We start from the raw sequence: 24624 nt of genomic DNA on the forward strand, positions 1-24624 counted from the left end.
ATTGCCATTTGTATAATGTTAAAGGAACTGAAAACCTTTTTAGCTGAAAATCACTTGGTTCACAAAGGAAAACTCAGTCACTGAAAGTCATGAATCAAGAACTGTATCTATAATAGCACAAAAATCCAGACTAAATCATTTCACTCTAGCTACAGAGGGCTTACTGTGGGGGAATGTGGATTTATACAAAATTGATACAAATTTTGGTCACTAGTGTGCAGTGCAGTTGTATAAACTTACCCGAAGGTTTTGCTGTATCAAATCACCATCAGACTCCCACAGCTAACCACAGCTTCCTCCCTCTGAAATGTTGTTCCTTCTTAAAGTACAAATTGCAGTTTACATTTAATGACTACCACAACAACGACTGACCTAAAGTTTCATTATAAAGGAGTTTACAGTATTTCAGTTCCAGAGAAATGTCAATTCTTGCCAACAGTAATTGTGCATACTTACAGATGTGTTGGACAGAGATTAGGTTAAAAAATGTGTTTTTGGCTTTCTGCATACAAACACTTTTCTTTGTCCAGGGTGCTTATGTCCAGTCTGGTACTTCTTCACTTGTTCACTGAATATTCTTTACTAATGCATGTTTGTGCCTCAGGTGGGTTTCCGGAAAGGTGGGATCCAGTTGTGTGGTGGATTAGGACGGAGGACTCAGCTGGAGATAGTGTTGGCTGCTTTACTCATGGCCTCTCTGTTATCACTTTTTGCATGTGCTGTTACCCTGGGAGTTCACTACAAAAATGGTGAGCCAACCACATATACACATTTTCTGGCCTCAGGTCTTGTGCGCGCGCACGCACCTCGTGTGTCTGTGTGTGTCTGTGTCTGTGTGTGTGTGTGTGTGTGCGCGTGTGTCCGTGGTGAGTGTGTGTGTGTGGGTGTGTGTGTGTGTGTGTGGTAGTGGGGTGGTATTGGCAGTATTTTTGGTCTCTTGTGGTAGTTTGTGTAATAGTTTGGGCAGGCTGCTTGTTACATTCTGACCATTTTAAATAAGAGAGCAGTTTTATTTCAGTAAATGCTACCCATCATGATAACATGATAGTGAGCCAAAAAAGTAAAGCATTCAGCAGGGTATCTAGATCGGAGGAAGATCCAAGAAAAGAAGTAAATGGAGATAGGAAAAAATACATTTAGGTAATGCTAAATTACAGGTGCTTTTGTCTGAGGTTTCTGCAAATAAAAGACAGTTCTAGAAGTGTATGCTGGAATTGTTGTTGTTTTTTTGGAAAGCTTTTTCCAACCGTTTTTTTTTTTGTTTTCAACCTCATCTGCAGGTAGTTATGTAAAATCTATGTATAACTTTAGTATAAACTATAAGATTATTCTAGATTTTCTCTAGATTTTAGAACTCAAATAGATCAGATTTAATTAAAGCATTATGTATAAATATATGTAGGTGAGCAATCCTTATTTTGAAAGAAATTAATCCAACACACAAAAAAAGACACATCTGGCACATTTGTGCTGATATTATGCAATTATAGCCAAGCATTTTTGATAGCTAACAGCCTCGGTGTGTGCTTTGTCTGTCCAAGACTCTGCATCCATGTCAGCATGTTAGGGTGCCTCTTGTATGCAAATGCACCTATTACGCAATTAAAGGACTAATTAGTTCATAAATATCCATGTCTAAGCATTTTTTAAATAGGCTCTATGCTCTATGTTGACACTAAACCCTATTATCCCTATTTTAGAACGAGGTTCACGCATAAGCAATTGTGATCATCAGTGTTGTTTATTATTTCTAATTCTACAATCAGATTTGACCACACACAGTGTTGATGAATGGCAAGACTTTGCACAGAAAATAACCTTATCTTATCTTGATTTAAAAAAATGGAAGTTGCTACAATAATAGTATTATAGTATATATAATATATTATTATATTATATAGTGTGTATATAGTATGTATATGTGGCAATCACGTGCTGTGACTTTCATTACTAGTGTGTTTGATATCAGCAACACTCGTCTTCCTCTCTCACAGATCCATCGTTTAGTCTGTGTCTGACGGAGGCGTGTGTGACAGTCGCCAGTAAGATAGTGGAGTCTCTGGACCGCACAGTTGACCCATGTCAGGATTTCTACCAGTATGCATGTGGTGGCTGGATTCGCAAAAACCCCCTTCCTGATGGACGCTCGCGTTGGAGCACCTTCAACAGCATCTGGGACCAGAACCAGGCCATGCTCAAACATCTACTGGGTGAGACAGAGTAGAGTTGCATTCTCCACACATTCACAGGCATGCCTTTTAATGTTCGAATGGTTTAATTTAAAGTGTCATTGCACCAAATACATGACTTAAAGGTTAATGTCTCTTGAATGGCTGGTTCTGATTACAGTTCCCTCCGAAAATACTGGAACGGCAATGCCAATTCTTTTTTTTATTTATTTTTTTATACACTTAAGACATTTGGGTTTGAGATCAAAAAGCTGAATGAGGCAATAGAGCAGATTTTCAGCTTTCAGTTCCTGATATTTACATCTAGATGTGTTAAACAACTTGGAACATGGCACCTTTTTTAGGTGAGCAAAAGTATTGGAACAGATCATCTTAAAGTAAATAACACTTTATATTTGCATATCTCTTGCTTGCAATAACTGCATCAACCTGATGACCCAATGACATCACCAAGCTGTTGCATTCTTTTTTTTGTGCTGCTTTTCCAGGCTTATACCACAGCTTCCTTCAGTTGTTGTTTGTTTTGGGGGGTTTCTCCCTTCAGTCTCCTCTTCAGGTGGTGAAATGCATGCTCAGTTGGGTTAAAGTCTGGTGATTGATTTGGCAAGTCCAAAACCTTCCTTTCTACTTTTTCCCCTGATGAAGTCCTTTGTTGTTTTGGCAGTGTGTTTGGGTCATTGTCTTGCTGCATGGTGAAGTTCCTCCCAATAAGATTGGATGCATTTCTCTGTAAATTGGCAGACTGAATGTTTCTGTGGACTTCCGAATTCAATCTGCTGCTACCATCACGAGTTGCATAATCAACAATGATTAGTCAGCTCATTCCAGAAGCAGCCATGCAAGCCCATGCCATGACACTACCTCCACCGTGCTTGACCAATGAGCTCGTATGTTTGATCAGATCCTTTCGTTCTCCACACTTTAGCCTTTCCATCCCTTTGGTAGAGGTTATTATTGGTTCCAGAACTTTTCTGGATCATCTCTGTATTTCTTTGTGAATTCATATCAGGTCTTCTGATTCTCACTGCTGATGAGTGGTTTGCACATTGTGATATGGTCTCTATATTTCTGCTCTCAAAGTCTTCCTCAAACGGTGGATTGTGATACCTTAACCTGTGCCCTGGCTGTTGATGATGTCACTGACTTTTGTTTTGGGGTTTTTCTTCACAGCTCTCACAATGTTTCTGTGACCAGCGGCTGTTGTTTTTTTTGGCCGACCTGTTCAATGTCTGGTCGTTGGTACACCAGTGGTTTCATTCCAAATTGTTGTATTGGGTGTGCCCAGTACTTGTGGCTCTGATCAATTTTTCCCTCTTTTCTCAGCTTCAAAATTGGCTTGCTTTTCTCCCATAGACAGCTCTCTGGTCTTCATATTGGTTTATCTTTTTTTTTTTCTTTAACATTCTCTTTATTGTTTTCTATGATTTGAAACAAAAATAGTTTTAAATTAAATGCATGACAGATTAGTAATATAATTTCTTCTTTGATTTCTTTTTAAGACATTTTTATTTTTTTTACATCTTAAAATAAAATGAACAGTGTAAAATAAATTACATTACCAAAAAATCCAAGCATAAAAAAAGAGGATTATCTTGGTACAAATACACTTATAACACTTTTGTATACATCAGGCAGAATTTGAAGTGGAATCAATGCGGTACTGTTAAAATATCAGTGAATGGTTGGTTTATCTTTCTTTTTTTTTTTTTTAAAACAAGAAACACCTGTTTCAGTATTTTTGATCACCTGAAACATGGGTTGGTATAGCAAAAACAAAAGAATTGACCCATGCTGTTCCAATACTTTTGGAGGAGCCTGTATATAAAGTAATAGTTATGGCAAAATTGTTAAGTTAGTGCTCAGTTAGCACTTGTCATTAAAAACAGTACATCTGAAGAAACCTTATACCTTTTGTGCACACATTTGCATTCACTTCAGCCTGGATATCGTGCATGGATCTGTCTTCAGTCTTCTCATGTTACTTCACACAAACTTTCCTTCTCACATTTCCTCCTACCTTCTTCTGCTAAACTAAGAACAATGACCATCTCCCAAATCCACCTATCATCTTCTGCCTGAGCTATTGCACTGCTTTTAGTCTTTTCTCATGTAAGTGTTTTTAAGAATAGTTGAACAAAAAACACTGTGGATATCAATCTCTTCAAAAAACTAGAGTGAGCCAGATTTCATGTTTTAAGTTAAAAGTGAAATGAACAAAATGTTCTCTCCTTCTCTGCTAGCACTGTGAACCCAAAAAAAGAGAAAAATTTAAAGGTAATTTTGAAGGACCGCTCAAAGATGTTAAGTCAATAATTTTTTTTTCCAAATTAAGAATTAAACTGTAGAAATAGCCTCAGGTAGTATATATTTGAAAAATTTAAAAATCCCATCATATCCAGTGGTGGGAAAGGTTTTGTACTTTCTTCAGTATGGAGACACTCCAAGAATGTCTATTTTCTGTCATCTCTTGCTAAACCGGAAACCAAAGTCAAATATATGACCTAGTTTATAATGCAGAAATTGAATATAGACAAACATGTCTTGACAAGCGTAAGTTATTAAGTTCCTAACATAGGTGTAATCTGCGTATTATGGGCATGTAACCATCAAGCACAACCTATAAGGCCACAAGCCCTAAGAAAAGGTCATTGCATTAAAGATAAGAAGTGTACATAGTATTTTTTTTTTTTTTTTTTTTTTGGTGATACTGCCATGTGTTCATTGTAAAGACACTCCCATTTCTGTAATTTACATTCATTACATCCATCTACATTTGACTTTTTAATGCTGCTTTGATGACATGTGGTGGTACAGCTGTGAAGGATATAATCTTAGCTTTAAAGCATGCTGAGAGGAAGTAAATGCTCCACTAAACAGATGATGAGCAGAGTATTCCCACTGAACTTGCACACTCCTGCAGCATTGTCCTTTAGCTAAATAAGGGAGAGTGTGAGGTGGTGGTTCTCACACTCTCGGTGAATTGTGGCTAGGCGTGGGAAAGGGAAGATGGGAGTGAAACAGTATGTGGTATAAAGGTAGGATGTGAAAGTTAATTGTAGAAATGTACTGTATGATTTGTGCTTTGCTAAGAGCGACAGGGACAGTCATGTGGCTGCTTTGTGCTGATGCACCTGGTTGATTGTCTTCTATTGTCTGACAAACACAGAACATGCAAATATTGTGTATGCTGCAACTGCAGTGTTGAATTACGTTCAGCATGTATGGCAGAATGCCAACCTGAGGGATCATTCGCCCTCCCTCCATTTCTTCCCCTCCCCTCCTGTCCCTCTGGCTTGTCTTCATTGGCCTGTACCTGCTGACCGGTAATTGGCCTGGCACTGTGTGCCTGTGAATTTATTAGTGGAATATTCCACCTTGTGTGTCTTAATGTGATTACGCTAGAGGAGGGAAGACAGATGAGAGCTGAAAGGAGCAGCTGCTTGTGGCTGCGCATGTGATGTCTCTGCATCTCCCCCCTCCTCAAGAACATGAATTATGCTGGTTATAAAACATGCACACATGCACAGGGTAAGGTCATTTCTGCTCTCACAATAAAACTAAGACATCATCATGACAAAAGCTCTTAGAAGACAAGAAACAGAGGAGGTGCTGACAGGGGCTGTACTGTATTCTTCACTGGAATGAGGTTAGCACTGACACGGATGCTGTTTTTCCCATTTATACTCATGAGACTTGACACCAGGGCCAAACAGGCACAGAAACATGTCTGGAGTTAAACATGTGCATCTGTCAGTGGAGCAACAGTGCTTGTTTAGAGCCGGTAGGGCTCCCGAGTGGTGCAACATAAGTGTTCACCCGATCATCCAGGGATCGTGAGAACAAATCCCGATGATGCCACAGCCATCCGTGGCTGCGAGTCCAACAGATTAGCCAGAGGGAGGGATTAGGGAGGGAGGGTTGGCATACTCTCTCCCCTATCAATCACAGACACTAGCCAATCATGGGCATCTGGGAGCTCATGCATGCAGAAGTGGGTGGATACTGTTTTTCGGAGGACGTTGCATGAGCAGCAGTTTGAAAAGATGCAGTGCAGAGGAAGCGTGCGATAGCCTTCGCCCTCCCTGGTTGGTAGGGAGTTGGGAATGGCTTATGATTAAATTAAGGAGAAAACTGGAGGGGGGACTTTTCTCCACAGAGGATTCCTATACTCCACGCTTATTCAACCTAATAAGGTTGTAAAGATATAACAAGCTGTGTTTATTGTCTTATTAACTTGTCTTATAAGAAAGTGAGAGAATGATTTTCTATAGATGCCATAACATAAGTGATAACAGGAACTAATTTGTTTTCCATACATTCCACATATGTAACTATAAATGGATAAAAAGTGCAATATATAGCCTAAGGGCAGTTATTGCACTCCATCAATAAATGTTTTCCTATGTGCAGCATTAGCAACAACAAATCAGCTGTACAAACAACCTCTGTCTCTTGTTCTGCCTCTAGAGAACGGCACCTTTAACTCGAGTAGTGAAGCAGAGAAAAAAGCTCAGTTCTACTACTTGTCCTGTCTGAATGAGCAGCGCATTGAGGAGCTGGGAGCCCAGCCACTCATCGACCTCATCACTAAGGTAGGACTTCCTTCCCTTCCCTCTTTTTTTCCTTGTAATCCCTGGTGACCTTCCAATAGACAAATTTAGTGTTCGAAGCCAAGACTCATTTCACTAATAGAACAAGGACACACAGTGTCATTGATGTAAGGCACCACTCCTAAGGGCTTTTTTTTGTGCTAGTAAAACCTGGCTTAAGTACAGAGGTCTGAGCTGAATATTGGGGTGATTCAATACAATATTTCCATTTGAAATGAACAAACTGTATTTGTACAGATGTAGAAGTTATTCTGCTTTTCTGCCATTTCTGTATCTATACTTGAGAAACGCCCTGGATGCAGGCATTTGGTTCAATAAATCACTTGGCAAAAGGTGATTTATATTAATGTGCAAAGGGATTTAGGCCCAACATACTGTGTAGAAGTAGCTAATACTTTTATTCTATTCTGACTGGATGAACACTTCCGGTATCAATAAAACATTTGATTTAGTACTTTATAGACACACAATTTAAGTTCAAACATAAGTGCATTTGTCAGATACTGCTGGTGTGGGTTCATGCCAGTTGACTTTTCTTTCAATGCTGATGCACACAAAAGCCACGTTCTCTTCCTTGGGGAGAATCTTCAATCTGTTAAAAATGTGTGAATGAGTTAGTTAGCCAGGTCCATGTGGTACTTCACATTTATCATCTTGCATTCAGTACATGGATAATAGGTTATGTATTTACTCCAAACCCTCTGGCTTACAGATTTGTCATTGATGTAAATACTATAATTTATACTAATTTTCCAACTTGGTGCACATGATTGTGGCAACCCCGGTGGGCCCATGGTCCATAAGGGTAGGCTATATGCATCAACTTTTCTACAGTGTTCTTATTAATGTTACATAAAGCAAAATTCTACTCCATGCTTTTGGGTTATGAAACGCGCTCTGTCTTATTTCTGCTGGTGGGATTTAAAGAATTTTGCACCAGAAATCGTGCAATTGTCAGTTATAAGAAATCATCCATCAAATACAGTTGAGATTTATGAAGGCACGCTCATTACACTTTTATATTCAAAAATTAATTAGTTAATTTTTAAAATTAATTAATGGCCATTTACAGAAGTTTAGTCAGCCTTATTTGGGTTGTTCTCTAAAACTGTTCTTCTCCAGAGATTAATACCATTCCTTGTGGAGTGTCAAAAAGCACACTGTGTGTCTAATTTAAAACCCGCACAAGGAGGGTGTCTGCTGGAGAGAGACACTCTCTGCTGAGCTTGTTACAGTGATTGAATGAATTGGCTCAGCTGTCTTTAGACTGAACTCGTATTCTCTGAGGAAAGATGCATTTAATTGAGTTTGATGTCTACTCACAGCTTTAACTTAATTGCATCCCCTTCTTCGTTGTTTAGAGAAGGCAAGTGATTTACCATCTTTTGTGTATGGACATGTAAGCACACATACAGTAGCCAGGGGTTATATATTGAGTTTGGGGTGCCCATGTTGTCCTGCAAAATCAAAGAGCATTTCCTGCACTGTATGTTTGCAGACTGGGGGTTGGAACATCACTGAGCCATGGGAAAAGGATAACTTCATGGAGGTGCTGAAGACGGTCTCAGGCCCATACAGAGCCCAGCCTTTCTTCACTGTGGGGGTCAGCGTGGACCCTAAAAACTCCAACAGCAACGTAATTCAGGTGCATGCTCAAATCCCATGCAAGTCTTACATACAACTTTTAAACCTCTTAACAGATTATGAAAAGTCTGAGCATTGCACGCTTGATTTTTGTACCATTTTCACATTGTCTGAAAATAAATAAGGATAAATGTGAATCACCCACTAGCTAGGGATCACACATTCTCCTTATATTATGCTGTAGAACCAAACTGAACATATGAAGCATACAAGAGAACACTTTCTCGTTACGCTGATAGCAAACAATCATGCCAGTCTTACCTCACCTGATTGGTTTATGGCATTGGCAGTTGGGCTGTTTTATTATTATTATTATTATTATTATTATTATTATTATTATTATTTAGAAAGTCAGATTTCAGGTTTTTGACCAGCTTACACTACCAGACATTGACCAGATTTGAGTTGGGGGGGGGGACCCATCCATGTTTGATATACTCTGACTCACTCCAACTAGCCGAGGAGGGAAGAGTTTAGAGTGTCTGCTAGGGGTGACCAGCACAGATCCAGCCTGATTGTGAATCATGGCAGTAATCTAGGGAAAAGTCATGCATTAGACATGACCCAATTTGGCCTGACAAAGAGTTTAAAGTAGCATCACTCACATTAAAGGCAGCATAATGAATTTTGCATAAAATACATAGTTAGGGTGGAATTTTATTATACCCCTCACCTCCAAAACCAGAGATCTGATGTAACAAAACAACACACAAAAAATGTCTGTTCTGCTCACTGCTTGTTTTGAAAGGTCACATCATTAGCAGGATTACTATTTCTCTGTTCTAATATACTTTCCTCATTAGCTAATCATCAAGCACTGCATGAGCTTAGTCAGTGTGACTGTTAAACTTTGCAGAAGCACAGCAATGCAGGACTGCACTTTTTATATAACAGACAGTAGATCATTTTCATTTTCTATGCTGACTGGAAGGGTGGCTGCTGTCTCTCTCTCTCTCGTGTTATCCAATAACATGATCAACGCGTGACATCTCACTTAGCTAATAAGGTTTTAGACAGCTTTAGGCAGACTGACTGACTTTTTTTAATTTTTAAAAATAATTTTTTTTTTTTTTAACCACTGTGTTTTTTATTCTGGTTCCTTACCCACCATGATCTTTTGCAGATAGACTAGACAAGATAAGTAAATAAAACATTTCCACATAGTTTTGGTGAGTAATTGTTGTCCTGTATTTGCAGCAAATTAATGCTTTTATTTGTTTGCCCACCTGTGTTTCCAGGTTGATCAATCCGGGCTCTTCCTTCCCTCTCGGGATTATTACCTCAATAAGACTAATGAGAAGGTAGGACACCCTGATCTATGTGATTCAGCATGTTATCTCCTCATTAGGTAACAATCGCTTTTTGCCTTTATTAGGACTCCACATCTAGTGTTCGTGCCTTTTTGTGGTTTATAGTTTGTTGTCACGTAGGGTCTTCTGGGTTAGACGTGTTAATTTTCAGTGTTTGATGCATATGGTGGATATTTTTCCATATTGAACATGTAGTGCTGTTGTGGGGGTTGACTCATGACAGCTGCATATGTAGTACTGATGTAGCGTTTCATTTGTAGTGCTGATGTGTGACTCACAGCTGGCACTTTGATTTAGTGTTGCAGGTTGAATGGGTTTAGGTACGACACATTTGCATTTAAATGTAGTAAAATGTAGTAAATACAAATGCTTAAAAATATGAATGCTTGAAAGAGGGCTTCAGGTTGCGACCATAATCCTGGTTCTCTGATAGCATGAGTGAGGTAACTCATCGGACCACCCTCCTTGCATACAGCGAGAAAGAGGGTTATCTAGACTGTCTAGGTTACATTGTTCCGAGGATTATAAGGCAGGATTGAGTCCCACCTCCACGATGCACACGTCACATCTGTGAAGTTTTTGAGCGTAATGGAATATTGCTTCTGAGGGACAAGGCGAAGGGGCGTCTCCCATAGTGAGATACCTCACTCACGCTATCGCAGAACTGGGTTACGGTCGTAACCTAAAGTTCTCTTTCAAGCATTCACTTCAATATCACACTAGGGGATATCGTGACTCCCGAATTGTCGGTCAAGTTTATCTTGAAGACAAGACTGGCTGGCGAGTCTGTTCGCAAGCTGACACTAAGGACAGAATGTGCCAGGGTGAGTTTAATCACATCAAACCTATAAAACCTCACAAAGTTGTGTGGCAATGACCAACTCGCCGCAGTGCAAATATCTTCAATTTCCATTATACAGCCATTCCACGTGTGGTGTGGGCATAAGTTGAGACTATAGCTTCCATGAGTGCAAGAGGTGCTGTTTCATGAATGGTCTACCCAAGTAAGGCGAAGCCCACACAAACAGCTGGTCGGATTTCCTGATCCCTGCTGTCCTGTCAGTGTGTCTGCAGCACATGGACTGGGCAGAGCATTCGATTGCTCCTGCCCTTTGGAAGCAAAGGGAGAGTGATGTGTTGATAACTTTGAGGGATGGAATGAAGGATTAGGTTTCAGTAAAATAGAAATTGCATGCATGATGAGTTTACAGACAGAGCGTGGATGTCACCAACATGGATTGCTGAAGCCAGTGCCAGCAGTATCACCGTTTTCAAAGAAAGTGCTCTGAGATTGAACTGATCCAGAGGCTCGAAAGGAGGTTCTGATATTACCTCCAGTATCATAGCCAAGTCCCACTGAGCCATCTAAGGTTTAGATACAGGGAGTCAACGAGCGCCTTTCACGAATCGGCAAACAAGGGGATGTAGGCCCACTGACGTGCTTCCAAAACCTACATGGCAAGCCTAAATGGTAGCCAGGTATAACTCAATGGTAGAGAAGGCTTTGCCTATGTCTTGCAATTCCTGTAGGAAAGATAAGATCCTAGGAATGGAACACTGGAAGGCAACTGAGCCTGAGGCCATGCACCACTCCTCAAACAGGTGCAATTTGCAATCATAGAGCGATCTCCTAGATGATGCTGAATGGTCATGATAACACTAACGGGTAGCCCAGCTGTAGTCAGATTTAACCTCTCATGAGCCAGGCCCAGAGTGCCAGGAGTTCCAGGAGTTCCAGATGAGGGTAAAATATTAAGTAGTAGTTTTATAGTTATGCCCCCCAGCCAGTGTTTCCCTGGCCAGTGGGTGGCTATCAGAATGAGCCTGAGCCCCTTCCTGCATCCTGGTTAGAGTTAAGGCAATCAGGTCTAACAGCAGAACTGCATACAATGCACCCCCATTGTGGCATTGTGATTGTTCAGGGAATAAGGAGTCACTGTGCGTGCTCTTTTGATGCAAAGAGCTCTATTTCCACACACCCATTAGTTGCCCATAGGCGAGTTGTTACTTTGTTGTGGAGCTTCCAGTCTCCATAATGTGGATTGCCCCTGGACAGTAAATCTGTGCCCAGATTCAGGAACATGAGTGGCTCTCAGTGTCAGGAGCCATGAGCTGCTCCACAGGGTTAGTTTGTGTGCAGACGGAGCATAGTCCTCCGTTTGTTTATAAAAGCAGTCAAAGTAGTGTTTTCCTTCCTGACTAACACATGACTCCCCATCAAAAAGGGGAGAAAATGATTCAGTGCCAGGAACACTGCTAGGAGTTCTAAACAGTTTATGTGGTTGGTGCACATATCACTGCTCCCTAACACTGTTTACTACTCTGCCGTTGTGAGTGGTAACCCACCCCACCAGGGAGGTGTCTGTTGTGATCACCTTTCTGGTCAGGACAGCGCCCAACGGTACGCCTGTTGTCAGAAAAGAGGGGCGTCTCCAGAGATGCAGTGCCGCTGCACATGTTACTGACACAGTAACATTGCAGCAAGCATGTAATGGATCTAATCTGAGGGAAGCAACCCACCGTTGAAAGCCCCTCATATGCAGGTGGGCTAACAGGATGGTTACTAGTGCCATCGCTGTCAGATACAAAAGTCTGAGGCAAACTCTGTATCTCCATCCTTTCTCCCCTGCAGAAAATAGACAGACACAGCAGAATAGCCCGTTCTCTGTTCACTGATAGGTATGCCCTTAATTCAAGGGGCTTAACAAGAAATATTGCATTAACTATTTAGGAATTACAGCCATCTTTTGCAGAGTCTCTCCATTTTCACAGGCTCAAATGTAATTGGACAAACTAACATAATCATAAATATTAGGATTATTTTTATTACTTGGATGCAAATCCTTTGCAGTCAATGACTGCCTGAAATCTGGAACCCATGGATATCACCAAATGCTGAGTTTCCTTCCTTGAGATGCTTTGCCAGGCCTTTACTGCAGCTGCCTTCAGTTGCTGCTTATTTGTGGGTCTTTCTGTGTTCAGTTTATCTTCAGTAAGTGAAAACCATGCTGAATTGGGTTGTGGTCATTGGACATTTAAGAATATTTAACTTCTTTGCTTTAAGAAGCCCTCAGTTTGCTTTAGCAGTATGTTTTGGGTCATTATCCATTTGTTTTTTCGGCCTTATGATGGCCTCTTCTGCTTGCATCGGACTACTCTTTGGACTGCATATTGAGAGTTCCCATGAACAGCAACCAAATGCAAATTCAGTGATTGGATTCAACTCCAGACCTTTTATCTCCTTAATTTGTCATGAAATAATGAGGAAACGGGCCGCACCTGTCCATGAAACTGCTTATCAGTCAATTGTCCAGTTTTGAGCCTGTGAAAATGGGGGTAACCCCTTGAATTAAAGCTAAACGCTTTAATCACATCTTAATTGCTTCCTTTCAAATCCATTGTGGTGGTATACAGAGGCAAAATTACAAAAATTGTCACTGTCCAAATATTTATGGACCTGACTGTACATACATACATACATACATACATACATACATACATACCCCCCTCACAGAAAATTTCTCAGGTTCGCATTTCAGGGTCTGATGTATATATGTATGTGGACATGCACAACCTTCAGGTCAATGAATGTGAACCAATTGCCTGGGCACACAAAGCAAGAGAGCAAAAGAGTTGCACATGTTAGCATCCTGTACTTGTACATTCTCAGACATTTGTTCAGCGTAAGCAGGTCTAATATTGACCGCAGGCACCCTCCCTTCTTTGGGACCATAAAATACCTCAAACTGAAGCCACAGTGGCTTTCCTTGAGGTACTGTCCTTATCGTGCCTCTGCTCTGTAGAGAGATTATTTCCTCCCACAAAACGGGAGCGGCTTCCCCTCTGTCCTGTGATTGCACAATCCTATTGAGCTGTGGTGGTTTGATAGCGAATTGGAGACTGTAGCCTTTGGCTACAGTCCTTAAACCCAATCTGATATCACGCACATTTGCCAACGCTGAATTTGCACTGATAAGGAGCCAGTAGAGCATTTCAATGGCAGTGGCGAGCCCTCCAGTGGCTGGAATTGGGCCTGCATGGGCCATATTATATGATATCATATTATATCACCGCCAATGAAGCATGAGCGCCATGTGTCGGCGTTATTTTGGATTGTGCGTGTGTGCGCACATGTGGACTTTGCATCTGATTTATAAGGGCTTTTTTCTACCACTAGGCACTTTGGAACATTTTTGGTTGGGCCCTTGGCCTGAGGTTTGAATGCGCACATTTGAACATTTTAATTGAAGGGGCACTGGTTATGTGCTTATGCGACTCATCTGGGGCTCTAACTGGAGCTCTGAGCATTCCTTTCTCCTCCTCTATGTGTGGGCATGAGATATCTAGGCTCTGAAGGCTTGTTTGGGCCCTGAGCGGAGGCTTGAGATGGTGGCTGTTGCTTTGTGATCCGGTAGGCCGGTGGACGGGCTACAGCCTGATTGAATTTCTGCCGAGATGTCTGGGAGGGGGCCGTTTGCTTCCTGGGGAGGCACAATTGGAGTGCTTCATCCTCCCTCTTCTTTTCCTAAAACCACTTTTGCATTGTGGACACTGCAGGTCTGAAAAGGCCTGTGGGTTCCACAGGTACATCTAGCAACTGCAGGTTAAGCCATCGAGTACTCTCCTGAGGGCCATTGCTCTTCCACATGCTTGAACTGGACCATGTAGCATGATTACACATTGTTAGCAGTAGGGTGTATTGCGGCGGTTTTCATATAATTGGATATCACAGCTATATTTCTGATCAGAAGACCTTTAATTAGCGTATTATTTAAAAATGTAGATGAATCTTAAGATTCAATTGACAGTCTTCTCATTGTCTATTCTTGATTATTCCAATAACATTACTTAATTAAATGCCAAGGCACATAAATGCAACAGACGTTCAACATTCTTCAGGGATTAACAAATCATAAAATCATTAGCTAGCCCAGTGTAGAAAGTACACGGTTACAATGAGAAATACATTTTAAGTGAGCAAAAAGGCAACATGGAGAATCTTTTTCTCTCTGTGGTTGATTGACTTGTTTGGCAAAAAACAGGTTATTTATTTAAAAGGTTATTTATATGGCACTGAATATATGTAAGACATTTACCTAAATATTGCTTAAAATGTTGTACCCACTTTGATTTTATTGAGGGTCTAAACTTTATGGCTCAATAACTTGGAATCACAGATTTGTACCCACAGACTGTATCCACACCCAAGTTTTTTCTTGTCACTCATGCTGGTTGTGTGTTTCTGTGTTAAGGTTTTAAAGGCATACCTGGACTACATGGTGGAGCTTGGGTTGTTGCTGGGAGGAGATAAGAACTCCACTCAGAATCAGATGCAGCAGATTCTGGATTTTGAGACGGCACTCGCCAACATCACTGTGCCTCAGGATGAGCGCAGGGACGAGGAGAAAATCTACCACAAAATCACCATTGCTGAGCTGCAGGTGTGTGCATGAGGGATGTTGAGAGTGATGGAGGAAGATGTGTGTGCTGGCTTTTATTAGTTTTAGTTATGCAATACTCAGTGGTTCTTAAACAGTTTGTAGATAGGGACCCCTTTAACTGTAAAATAAATTCCACAGATCCTTCAGTTGACTTTATGACTATTTATCCAACTATTCAATTATTAGGCATATTGTTCAGATGTTTACAATTTTCTGACTTTATTGGAACCATAGAGCTTTTTATTTCTGGAATATCAACTGACAAAACACATTAGGTCCAAGTTGACATTATTTATAGTAGTAGTTATTTTGATTTATTGAGGTTTGGATTAAACCCATTTGCTTCAAGTGACCAGTCAAACAGGCTAAAACTATAAGAGCTCAATAAGACACTATATGGCCAAACGTATGTGGACAGCTGACCATCACGCCCATATTTGGTTCTTCTCCTAATCCTTGGCACAAAGTTTGAAGCACACAATTGTCTAGAATGTCTCTATAATGGTATTGTATGTTGTACCATCAAGATTTCCCTTCACTGGAACTAAAGGGCCCAAACATGTTCCAGCATGACAATGCCCCTGTACACAAATTGAAATCCTTAAAGACATGGCTTGCCAAGGTTGGAGTGGCAGAACTCAAGTTGCCTGCACAGAGCCCTGACCTTAACCTCACTGAACACCTTTGGGATAAATTGGAACGCTGACTGTGCACCAGGCCTCCTCACCCAACATCAGCGCCCAACCTCATTAATGCTCTTGTGACTGAATGGAGAACTCCCCACAACCATCAAGCCTTCCCAGAAGAGTGGAGGTTATTATACCAGCAAACGGGGGACTAAATCTGGAATGGGATGTTCAACAAGGACATATGGGTGTGATTGGTCAGGTGTCCACATACTTTTGGTCATATAGTGTAAATGATGGATTCCTGGTGGAAAAAATGGTGGATTCCTTGGCTATGGATCCCTGGAGGTTCTCTGCCATAGTGTTTACCACTGATGACAGTGAATTATTCATTTCTGTCTGTCTGTGATGAGTTCCTTAAAGTCAAGACGTTCTGTCTTCTCACTGTTCTCACTAGATCATCATGCCCTTTTAGAACATTTCCTTTTGCAGATGCACTTTTCTCAGCTTTCTCTGTAACATTGTAACATGTTTTTTTTTTTTTTTTTTTTTTTTTTTGTTTAAAAAAAAAGAACAATTACATTTTTTCAGGAATCTTCTCTTTATGCCTCACACCAGCACCCCTTTGTTTCTCAAGGCCTGCAATTGTTATGGCAACAGTTGCTAGGCAACAGTTTTTTTGTACAGGAGAATCAGAGAAAAGCAAGTGTGAGGCAAAGAAATAGTAACGGAGGACATAAATTATTTCACTGATTACATTCCCTGGCTGTCTGATTTTTTTTTAATGTTAAGTTTTGTGGGTTGTGTAAACAAAACTCAAGTGAAACAGGCTTTTTGGGATGATAGCCATCATGCTGGAGATTTTCTGTCTGTTGAAGGCCAGGACTGAGAGGCCACGCTGTTGAGAACTGAAGCACCGAAGCAGTTTAAAAAAATCAGTGTTCAGCACTTGCCAAGGGGGTTTAAATCTGTTTCTGAATTTATGAAGCGTTACAAGAGTACATTTGGTTTTTATAACTGATGTATACCCTGTACTCAGCTTTTTTGATTATTGATTTTTAATAGTTGTGGCATGTTTTGACAACTTCAGCATCGCTACATTTGGGACAGAAAGTTCCACATTTTACAAGAAGGAGCTGAGATTTGTTAATTCATTTTAACAGCATCAGTTTGGTCAGTTATAATTTATTAGCATTGCTGTACAAATAGTTATTTTGGCCTTCACTGAACCAGTATCCATTTTAATCCTTTTTTTTTTTTTTAAACATATGTGACAAAACCCTTTGTAAGATTCATTCATTAAACAGGTCAAGTGAATTCACAGAACTTGTCAAGATTGCAGTTCATAAAACCTAATGATCAATATTAAAAATAATTCTTTATTTCATTAACTGATTTAACCCCATAACCAGACATCCCAATGGGAGGCTGAAATCCTCCTTGTCTTCAGCGCATTGCTGCTTCTCAATTCTATAATTTAAGAAATTTGAGAAACTATTGAAACTAGAGATTTTGAGATAACTAGTGAATGTCTGTCGGTTAATGTGGACCTGTTTTTCTGTTGTAAAATTGCTGTATATAGTATTTTGTGATGTATATAGAGTTTTTATTCACTTTTATAGATTCATATATAGAGTAATGATTTAGATGCATTCTTGGTTCTGGTGTGCCTGTAATTCGCACAAATGTTTCAAGCCCTTACTGCAGGTTTTGGAGGGTTGAAGTCCAAAACCTTCACAGCTTTATCTATTATGAATTATTAATTATTAGGAATTATGGAGAGTCATTTTCACTCTAGTTTGTGTCACCTCCTCTAATGTCCTCCATTTAAAATGAAATCAGATTAAATCTGCCATGCAATCTTATCTTTTCTTCTTCTTTTTCTTCTTCTTGTTCTTCTTCCTTGGTGGGACTGCTGAAGGAAAAAAATAACCAGTTTATTTTTATCTTTTCATCTTCTCCCTCTTCCCAGACTCCCACAGCCTGAATAAGGATGACTGCTGTGTGAGATATAAGGAGTGTGTTTGTGTGTGTGTGTGTGTGTAAGATGAGTATTTCAGTAAAATATACCCCAAGGGTTGGGCAGCTGGAATTGCGTCTTGGGCTTTGGAATGCAAACACGCTTGTGTGTGTGTGTCTGTGTGTGTGTGTGTGTGTGTGTGTGTGTGTGTGTGTTTGCTTGTCTTTGAGGGTGTGTGGTTGGTGGAGTATCTGTACTGCCTATATACTCAGCGCTTTGTTTTTGAAATCACACCAAACAACAGAGCAGCAGAACAAGCTCTGAAATAATGTCAGCGAATGTGGTAGTAGAATTGAATTTTTCAGGTAAAAAATCTTGAGCAAGATAAAAGCTTTGGGGTTTCATGCCTCCTCTCTAATAGCCACAGTGAATGTCTTTGAAGGCTGCATAGAATATTCATGTGTTTTAATACCAAGATGGCCAGGAGCGGTGTGTACAGCGCATATTGAGTCCTCTGAGAATTTCTCTCGGCCCAGTGTGATCAGCTGTTTTGCGGGCAATGTTAATGGGCTTTCATTCCTCTTTGCTAAGCTGTTTTGCATGTCCGATATTTCATCCAACTGCAAAGTGGACTTGCTTGCACCTTCTGGTGATTTGCACGTTCCTTTTAAAGTGCTCCTTCTTCCAAAATTTGCAACATGACTAGGAATGAATTGAAGCTATTGAGAATCAGGTAGAACGATAATAATATTATCTAATGCTAAGTGACAGTATGGAAGTGAGCCGACTTGTATTGATTCATTTGTATTGATCTCCCCTTCCTTAGACACTCGCACCAGCGGTGGATTGGCTGGACTACCTGACCTCTGCCCTTTCACCCCTGGAGCTGAATGAGACAGAGCCGGTGGTCGTGTACGCCAAAGAATACCTGCAGCAGGTCTCGGACCTCATCAACAAGACTGACCGCAAGTATGTGTGTGTCTGAGATAGACTAAGCAAAAGTGGTAAAGTCCAGTACAGGGTCATTTTTCTGTCTATTAAATTAATACTCCACTATTTGTCAACCATATCTCTATCCACCACAGGGCTACAAGTAATGATTATTTTCATATTCGATTAATCTGTCTTTCCAATTAATCATTTATTTTTAATTATACTAAATATGTAATTTATTTATTTCAAACAATTTCTTTGAAGCATTTCTATCAACTAATATTACTGCACAACTCTTAACTAATTTTAATTAAATAACAGGTCACTAATTGCAATACGTATTTGTCATGGTTCCTCACATTTTTATTGCAACTAATGTGACCAGTGGTCTCAATCACAGGGAGAGGGTTTTGCCTGCATTTCAGATTCAGATTTGTTTAATTTTGAAAAGGCCAATAAACTGGTAAAAAAATAAAGGCAGATATCCATTGGCTGTCTTGCTAACTGAAACACTTGCACAAGGTGAATCATTGTCAGTGTGTGGAGTGTATCTACTTTTTTCCCAGCACCTTCGATGTGTACCCAAAGCAGGGTGGCAACTCGATGACTTGACACAACATTTATTAAAAATAGTGAGACTTCTGAGATTCTTTTCAGAGTAGAGTGTGACGGAGTGCTTCATATCAAAGACCAACTAACTGATAATGAAATTCTTTGCCAACTGTTTTAATCATTGAATTTTATTGATGTTATCTAATCTACTGTATCTGTAGTATATGTGCAGTTACAACAGAGGATAATTTTGATTTTTTTTTTTAAATACTGCACTGAGGTGTAAAAAAAAAAACCATCAAAACTTACAATGGGGGTCTAAGGGCAGTTGTTGAATTCTATAAACATATAACATTTCTGTGAAACACCTGACGTATTTGTAAATTAATCTTTACTTCACTATAACTTGTCCTTTCAAGATGGGACTACTTTATGCTACTACTATGTTACTGTTTTTCACACACAAAATTTGAGGTAAAATTTGAGCACTTTTTACTGTATTGCCTCAGAGTCACATCATCTACCACCTAACAGTTTTGATAAGACTTTCTATCATAAGATCTTTATTGTTGGTGCAATAGCGTTTCTGTTTTTTTTTTTGTCTTAGTACAGAGAAACATGTAAGATCTTGTTCCTGGTAATCTCACACACTGAGAATATGGTGGATAGAGACATGGTTGAAAAACACTGCAGTGCACTTTTAATCATTTCACTCCTGTCACCTTTATAACATCACGCTTGTCGGATTTATACCTGCAGGTTTATTAAAGCATTTACCTCCTTTGTTCTTTTCTCTCTGTCAGTCTGTGGAATAAATGCACAGTATGCACTATGGTGCAGAATCTTCGCCTGTCTCAGTCTTTCTGTGTTCCTCTGCTTCTTTTTGATCTCCTTCTGGTCTGATCTCTGTATGCAGTCTTGCTAACACACACACACACACACACACACACACACGCACGCACGCACAGTCTCCATCACTCAGTCAGTGTCTATTTCTTCTTGCTGTAGTTTGCTGAATAACTACATGATTTGGAATCTGGTGCAGAAAGGAGCATCCAGCCTCGACCAACGCTTCGAGAATGCCCAGGACAAACTACTGGAGAGTCTATATGGCACCAAGAAGGTGAATACAGACGGCTCAGTCAGGTGTTGCATCAGTTGAGACTGACTGACAAGCTATGTGTGTTTTCCCTAGGTACTAAACATGAATTTCCTTTGTGTCTTTCTTTCCCGTGTACACAGTCGTGTACTCCTCGCTGGCAGACCTGCATTGGAAACACAGATGACACTCTGGGTTTTGCTCTGGGTGCACTGTTTGTTAAAGCCACCTTTGACAAACACAGCAAAGAGATTGTGAGTTTCACAGAGGCCATAGTGGCTCCAGTCTGTATTTATCGCTAAACATTAAACTGCACCAAGTGGATAAGATGATCATCAATGATGTCATTTCCATTATCTTTCACATTATCATTAGTGACTCTTTGCCACCACTATGTGGCTGCAGTGTGAACTACACCATATGCTCTATATTCATATGCATCTACACCATGTATCATGAAAGTCTGTTCATTCATACTGTTCCTGGATCAGCACTCGCAGCTCTGAGATGTTTGAGAAATGTAACTTCTCTTCCTGCAGGCTGAGGGGATGATCAACGAGATCCGAACTGCTTTTAAAGACGCTTTGGACAACCTCAGTTGGATGGATGAACAGACACGACAAGCTGCCAAGGACAAGGTGAGGGAACACAAGCTGGCAGCCCCAAAAAAAACATACACTCAGGACTTGGTTTAAGGAGGGCTGCATGTGGATATTAAATCTAACAGAAAATATCTTTCCTGTTAACCTGCCCTCTCCTTTTTGATCCATTTTGGTTCATGTGGACTTTTCAGAGCAATTTCCTGATATTCGGGGAAGGCTTTGCTTGTTATGCTAACAAACCCTTTTCAACCCTTGAATCACTGTGTTTTCATTTTTCTTTCTGTCTTTTTCTGTCTTTTTCTTTTTCTTTCTTTCTTTCTTTCTTTCTTTCTATACATTTTACAATTTGATCCCCACATAGAGTCAAGTCCATAAACAATTGAAGGTTTGGACAAAGTAATTGTTTTAACTGTCTACCACAGAATATTGGTTAACTAATGGACATGAGTTCAAAGTGCAGGCTTTCAGCTTTAATTAAATTTTTTAAAGGACCAAAATTAATTGAGCAGTTGGCTGCTCAGCTGTTCCATGGCCAGGTGTATGTTATTAAAACAAATAAAACATCTAGAAGTGATTTCCTGTGTGCAGTTTGCATTTGGAATCTGTTGCTGTTAACTCTCAATATGAAGTCCACATATAAAAAGTGCTGTAATTTCTACGTTCACCTGATGTTCATTATATTTATATAAATTTATATTATATATAAATTTACTGTGGTAGACAGCTAACATCATAACATCATAACTTAATCAATATCCAAATATTTATGGACCTGACTGTATGTCTTCACTGTTATATAATATAACATGGTTTTTCAAGATAAATTGTTTTTTTTGTTTGTTTGTTTGTTTTTGTTTTTAGGCTGATGCCATCTATGACATGATCGGTTTCCCGGACTTCATTCTAGACCCCAAGGAGCTGGATGAAGTATATGACGGGGTAGGCAAACAAATGTCCAGATCCAGATTATAAGGCTGACGTGAATCTTTAGAGAGATGGTGGTGTGCGAATGAAATGTAGTTATTTTAGATTTTCTATCCCTCCAGTACGATGTCTCGGAAGACAACTTTTTCCAGAATATGCTCAATTTCTACAACTTCTCAGCCAGAGTGATGGCAGACCAGCTGCGCAAACCTCCAAACAAAGACCAGTGAGTTTTTCTCTGTGTGTGCGCGCACACATCTAGGCTTAATTACGGAGTTGTGAAAGAGCACTTTTTCTGATTATATAATTTCTGCCTCTTTTAACTCTCTCTCCTTTAGATGGAGCATGACTCCTCCTACAGTAAATGCATACTACATGCCCACCAAGAACGGCATTGTGTTTCCTGCTGGAATCCTACAAGCTCCATTCTATGCCCGGGACCACCCCAAGTGCGTTGGTGGACTTAGTGAATTAAGAGATATTATGTCTCAGTTGTAATGGGCATGTCATGATTGTGTGTGTGTTGTTCTGTCTCACAGAGCACTAAACTTTGGGGGCATCGGTGTGGTCATGGGACATGAGCTTACTCATGCTTTTGATGACCAGGGTACGTAGATGTGAGCACACACAAAGACATGCATGCATTGCACACATCATTGCTGATATTTATATTTTTGCTTTGTGCAGGCAGAGAGTATGACAAGGACGGGAACCTTAGGCCATGGTGGCAGAACTCTTCAGTAGACGCTTTTAAGAACCGCACAGAGTGCATGGTGGATCAGTACTCTCAGTACACCATCAATGGAGAACATATAAATGGCAAACAAACCCTGGGAGAGAACATTGCAGACAATGGAGGCTTAAAGGCTGCCTATCATGCAAGTTATTTCTTTTGCTCAATTTATTTACTGTTGAAGATGCCTTATTACATATTTTCACAAACTTTTCCATATAATATCAATGGTTTTATAGTATTTGATCTAATAATAGGCAACCTAATTGGTAAGCTATGTACTTGTGCTTTTTTTTTTAGACAGCCAAGGGACTGGGACATAAATTTACATTTATATTTTGTATAAATTGTATTAACCTTTGATATTCTTATGTTATTCTCTATTATGTATGAGATTTTGAAATACACACACACATTCACACGTGTGGAGATTATAAATGTTAATTTCATAATGAATAAATGAATTAATTTTGGGATTTTGGTGTGTTTATAGGCTTACAGGTCATGGGTAAAGAGGAATGGGAAGGAGAAGAGACTCCCAGCAGTCAATCTGACTAATGACCAGCTCTTCTTTGTGGGGTTTGCACAGGTATGACACCAGTTTTACAGAGATAGATAATGATAAGCTCCGTATTAAAGTTTACTGTAAATGATTTCCAGTCATTCGACGTGAAATGACGCAGTAGTGCTCCAAAATCTGATCAATTTTAGCATCAGTCTGACATTAGTTAATGGAAATTTTGTATTTATTCTGTGGTTGGTATAATAAGAGATGTCTTATCTGCAAACAGCTGGTGTTGCTTTCTAGCCAATAGTCAATTGAAGGCTCCTACTTGAAAATCTGTATCCACACCAGCTGTTTGAGAATAAGATTGAAGATGCTCATGAACAGTGACAGGAGATTCTTAAGTCAGAATTACATGGAATGGAACTTCTGCTTGGAAAAATTTCTCTAATGAATATCAGAAAAGCATAAAAATGATATGTTGACTACGTAGAGACAACAATCAGGTCAGTTGATGGACTGAGATAGTGGGTAGTAAATGTGACGTGCAAACAAGTGAAAAAGTTTGTGTCCTCCATGGTTTTTGATTGGGAAAAACTATTTTACAATTTATCTGCAAAATTCCAAGAAACAAAAACTGAAACACAATAAATCTCTTGATATACACTCACCAGCCTCTTTAATAGGAATACCTGTACCTCTGCTCACTCATGCAAATAATCCAAACAGCCAATCATGTGGCAGCAGTGCATAAAATCATATAAAATAGAGGTCAAGAGCTTCAGTTAATGTTCACATCAAACATCAGAATGGGGGAAAAATTGATGACTGGAAAAAGACCAGCCAATGTTTTTCTAATCTTCAACTGTCCAGTTCAGGTGGGCCCACTGTAGCTTCAGATTCCTGTTCTTGGCTGCCAGGAATGGAACCCAGTGTGGTCTTTCTGCTGTTGTACTCCATCCAGTGTTCGGATTGTTGAGTTTTCTGAGATGCTTTTCTGCTCACCACATCTGTAAAGAGTGGTTATTTAAGTTACTGGAGCCTTCCTGTCGGTTTGAACCAGCCTGGTCATTCTCCTCTGACCTCTCTCAAGACATTTCCACCCACAGAACTGCCACTCACTGGATGTTTTTTTTTCCCCCACACAATTCTGTATAGAGTCTAGAGACTGTTATGTGTGAAAATCCCAGGAGATCGACAGTTTCTGAAATACTCAAACTAACCCATCTGGCACCAACAACCATGCCGAAGTCAAAGTCACTGAGATCACATTTCTTTCCCATTCTGGTGTTGAATGTGAATATTAACTGAAGCTCTTGACCTGTATCTACATGATTTTATGCATTGCACTACTGTCTCCTAATCAGTGATTGGATAATTGCGTGAACATGCAGGGCTACGGGTGTTTCTATTAAACCAGTGTAAGGTAAGTGTATTTGTGTTAATTTGTTCAAGCGGGATGCAAACCTTTGCACTCATCTGCAAGTACTAAATTG

The 24624-nt window shown here is 39.9% G+C and overlaps 1 protein-coding gene across 9 annotated transcripts in view; it reads left to right on the forward strand.

The window, feature by feature from the left end:
- ece2b (endothelin converting enzyme 2b) overlaps positions 1-24624 on the forward strand; it is a 51437-nt gene that overhangs the window by 23875 nt on the left and 2938 nt on the right. For all 9 annotated transcript variants that reach the window (XM_026934754.3, XM_026934761.3, XM_026934760.3 and 6 more), the window contains 16 exons: positions 605-749; positions 1995-2210; positions 6657-6781; positions 8298-8444; positions 9682-9744; positions 15006-15194; positions 18607-18749; positions 20274-20388; positions 20508-20618; positions 20904-21002; positions 21828-21905; positions 22013-22116; positions 22229-22339; positions 22430-22497; positions 22578-22768; positions 23117-23212. In XM_026934754.3, the coding sequence (XP_026790555.1) occupies positions 605-749; positions 1995-2210; positions 6657-6781; positions 8298-8444; positions 9682-9744; positions 15006-15194; positions 18607-18749; positions 20274-20388; positions 20508-20618; positions 20904-21002; positions 21828-21905; positions 22013-22116; positions 22229-22339; positions 22430-22497; positions 22578-22768; positions 23117-23212 (2001 nt within the window). The remainder of the gene's footprint in view (positions 1-604; positions 750-1994; positions 2211-6656; positions 6782-8297; positions 8445-9681; positions 9745-15005; positions 15195-18606; positions 18750-20273; positions 20389-20507; positions 20619-20903; positions 21003-21827; positions 21906-22012; positions 22117-22228; positions 22340-22429; positions 22498-22577; positions 22769-23116; positions 23213-24624) is intronic.

The sequence above is a fragment of the Pangasianodon hypophthalmus genome, chromosome 14 (assembly GCF_027358585.1).
Source record: "Pangasianodon hypophthalmus isolate fPanHyp1 chromosome 14, fPanHyp1.pri, whole genome shotgun sequence".
NCBI classification, from domain to species: Eukaryota; Metazoa; Chordata; class Actinopteri; order Siluriformes; family Pangasiidae; genus Pangasianodon; species Pangasianodon hypophthalmus.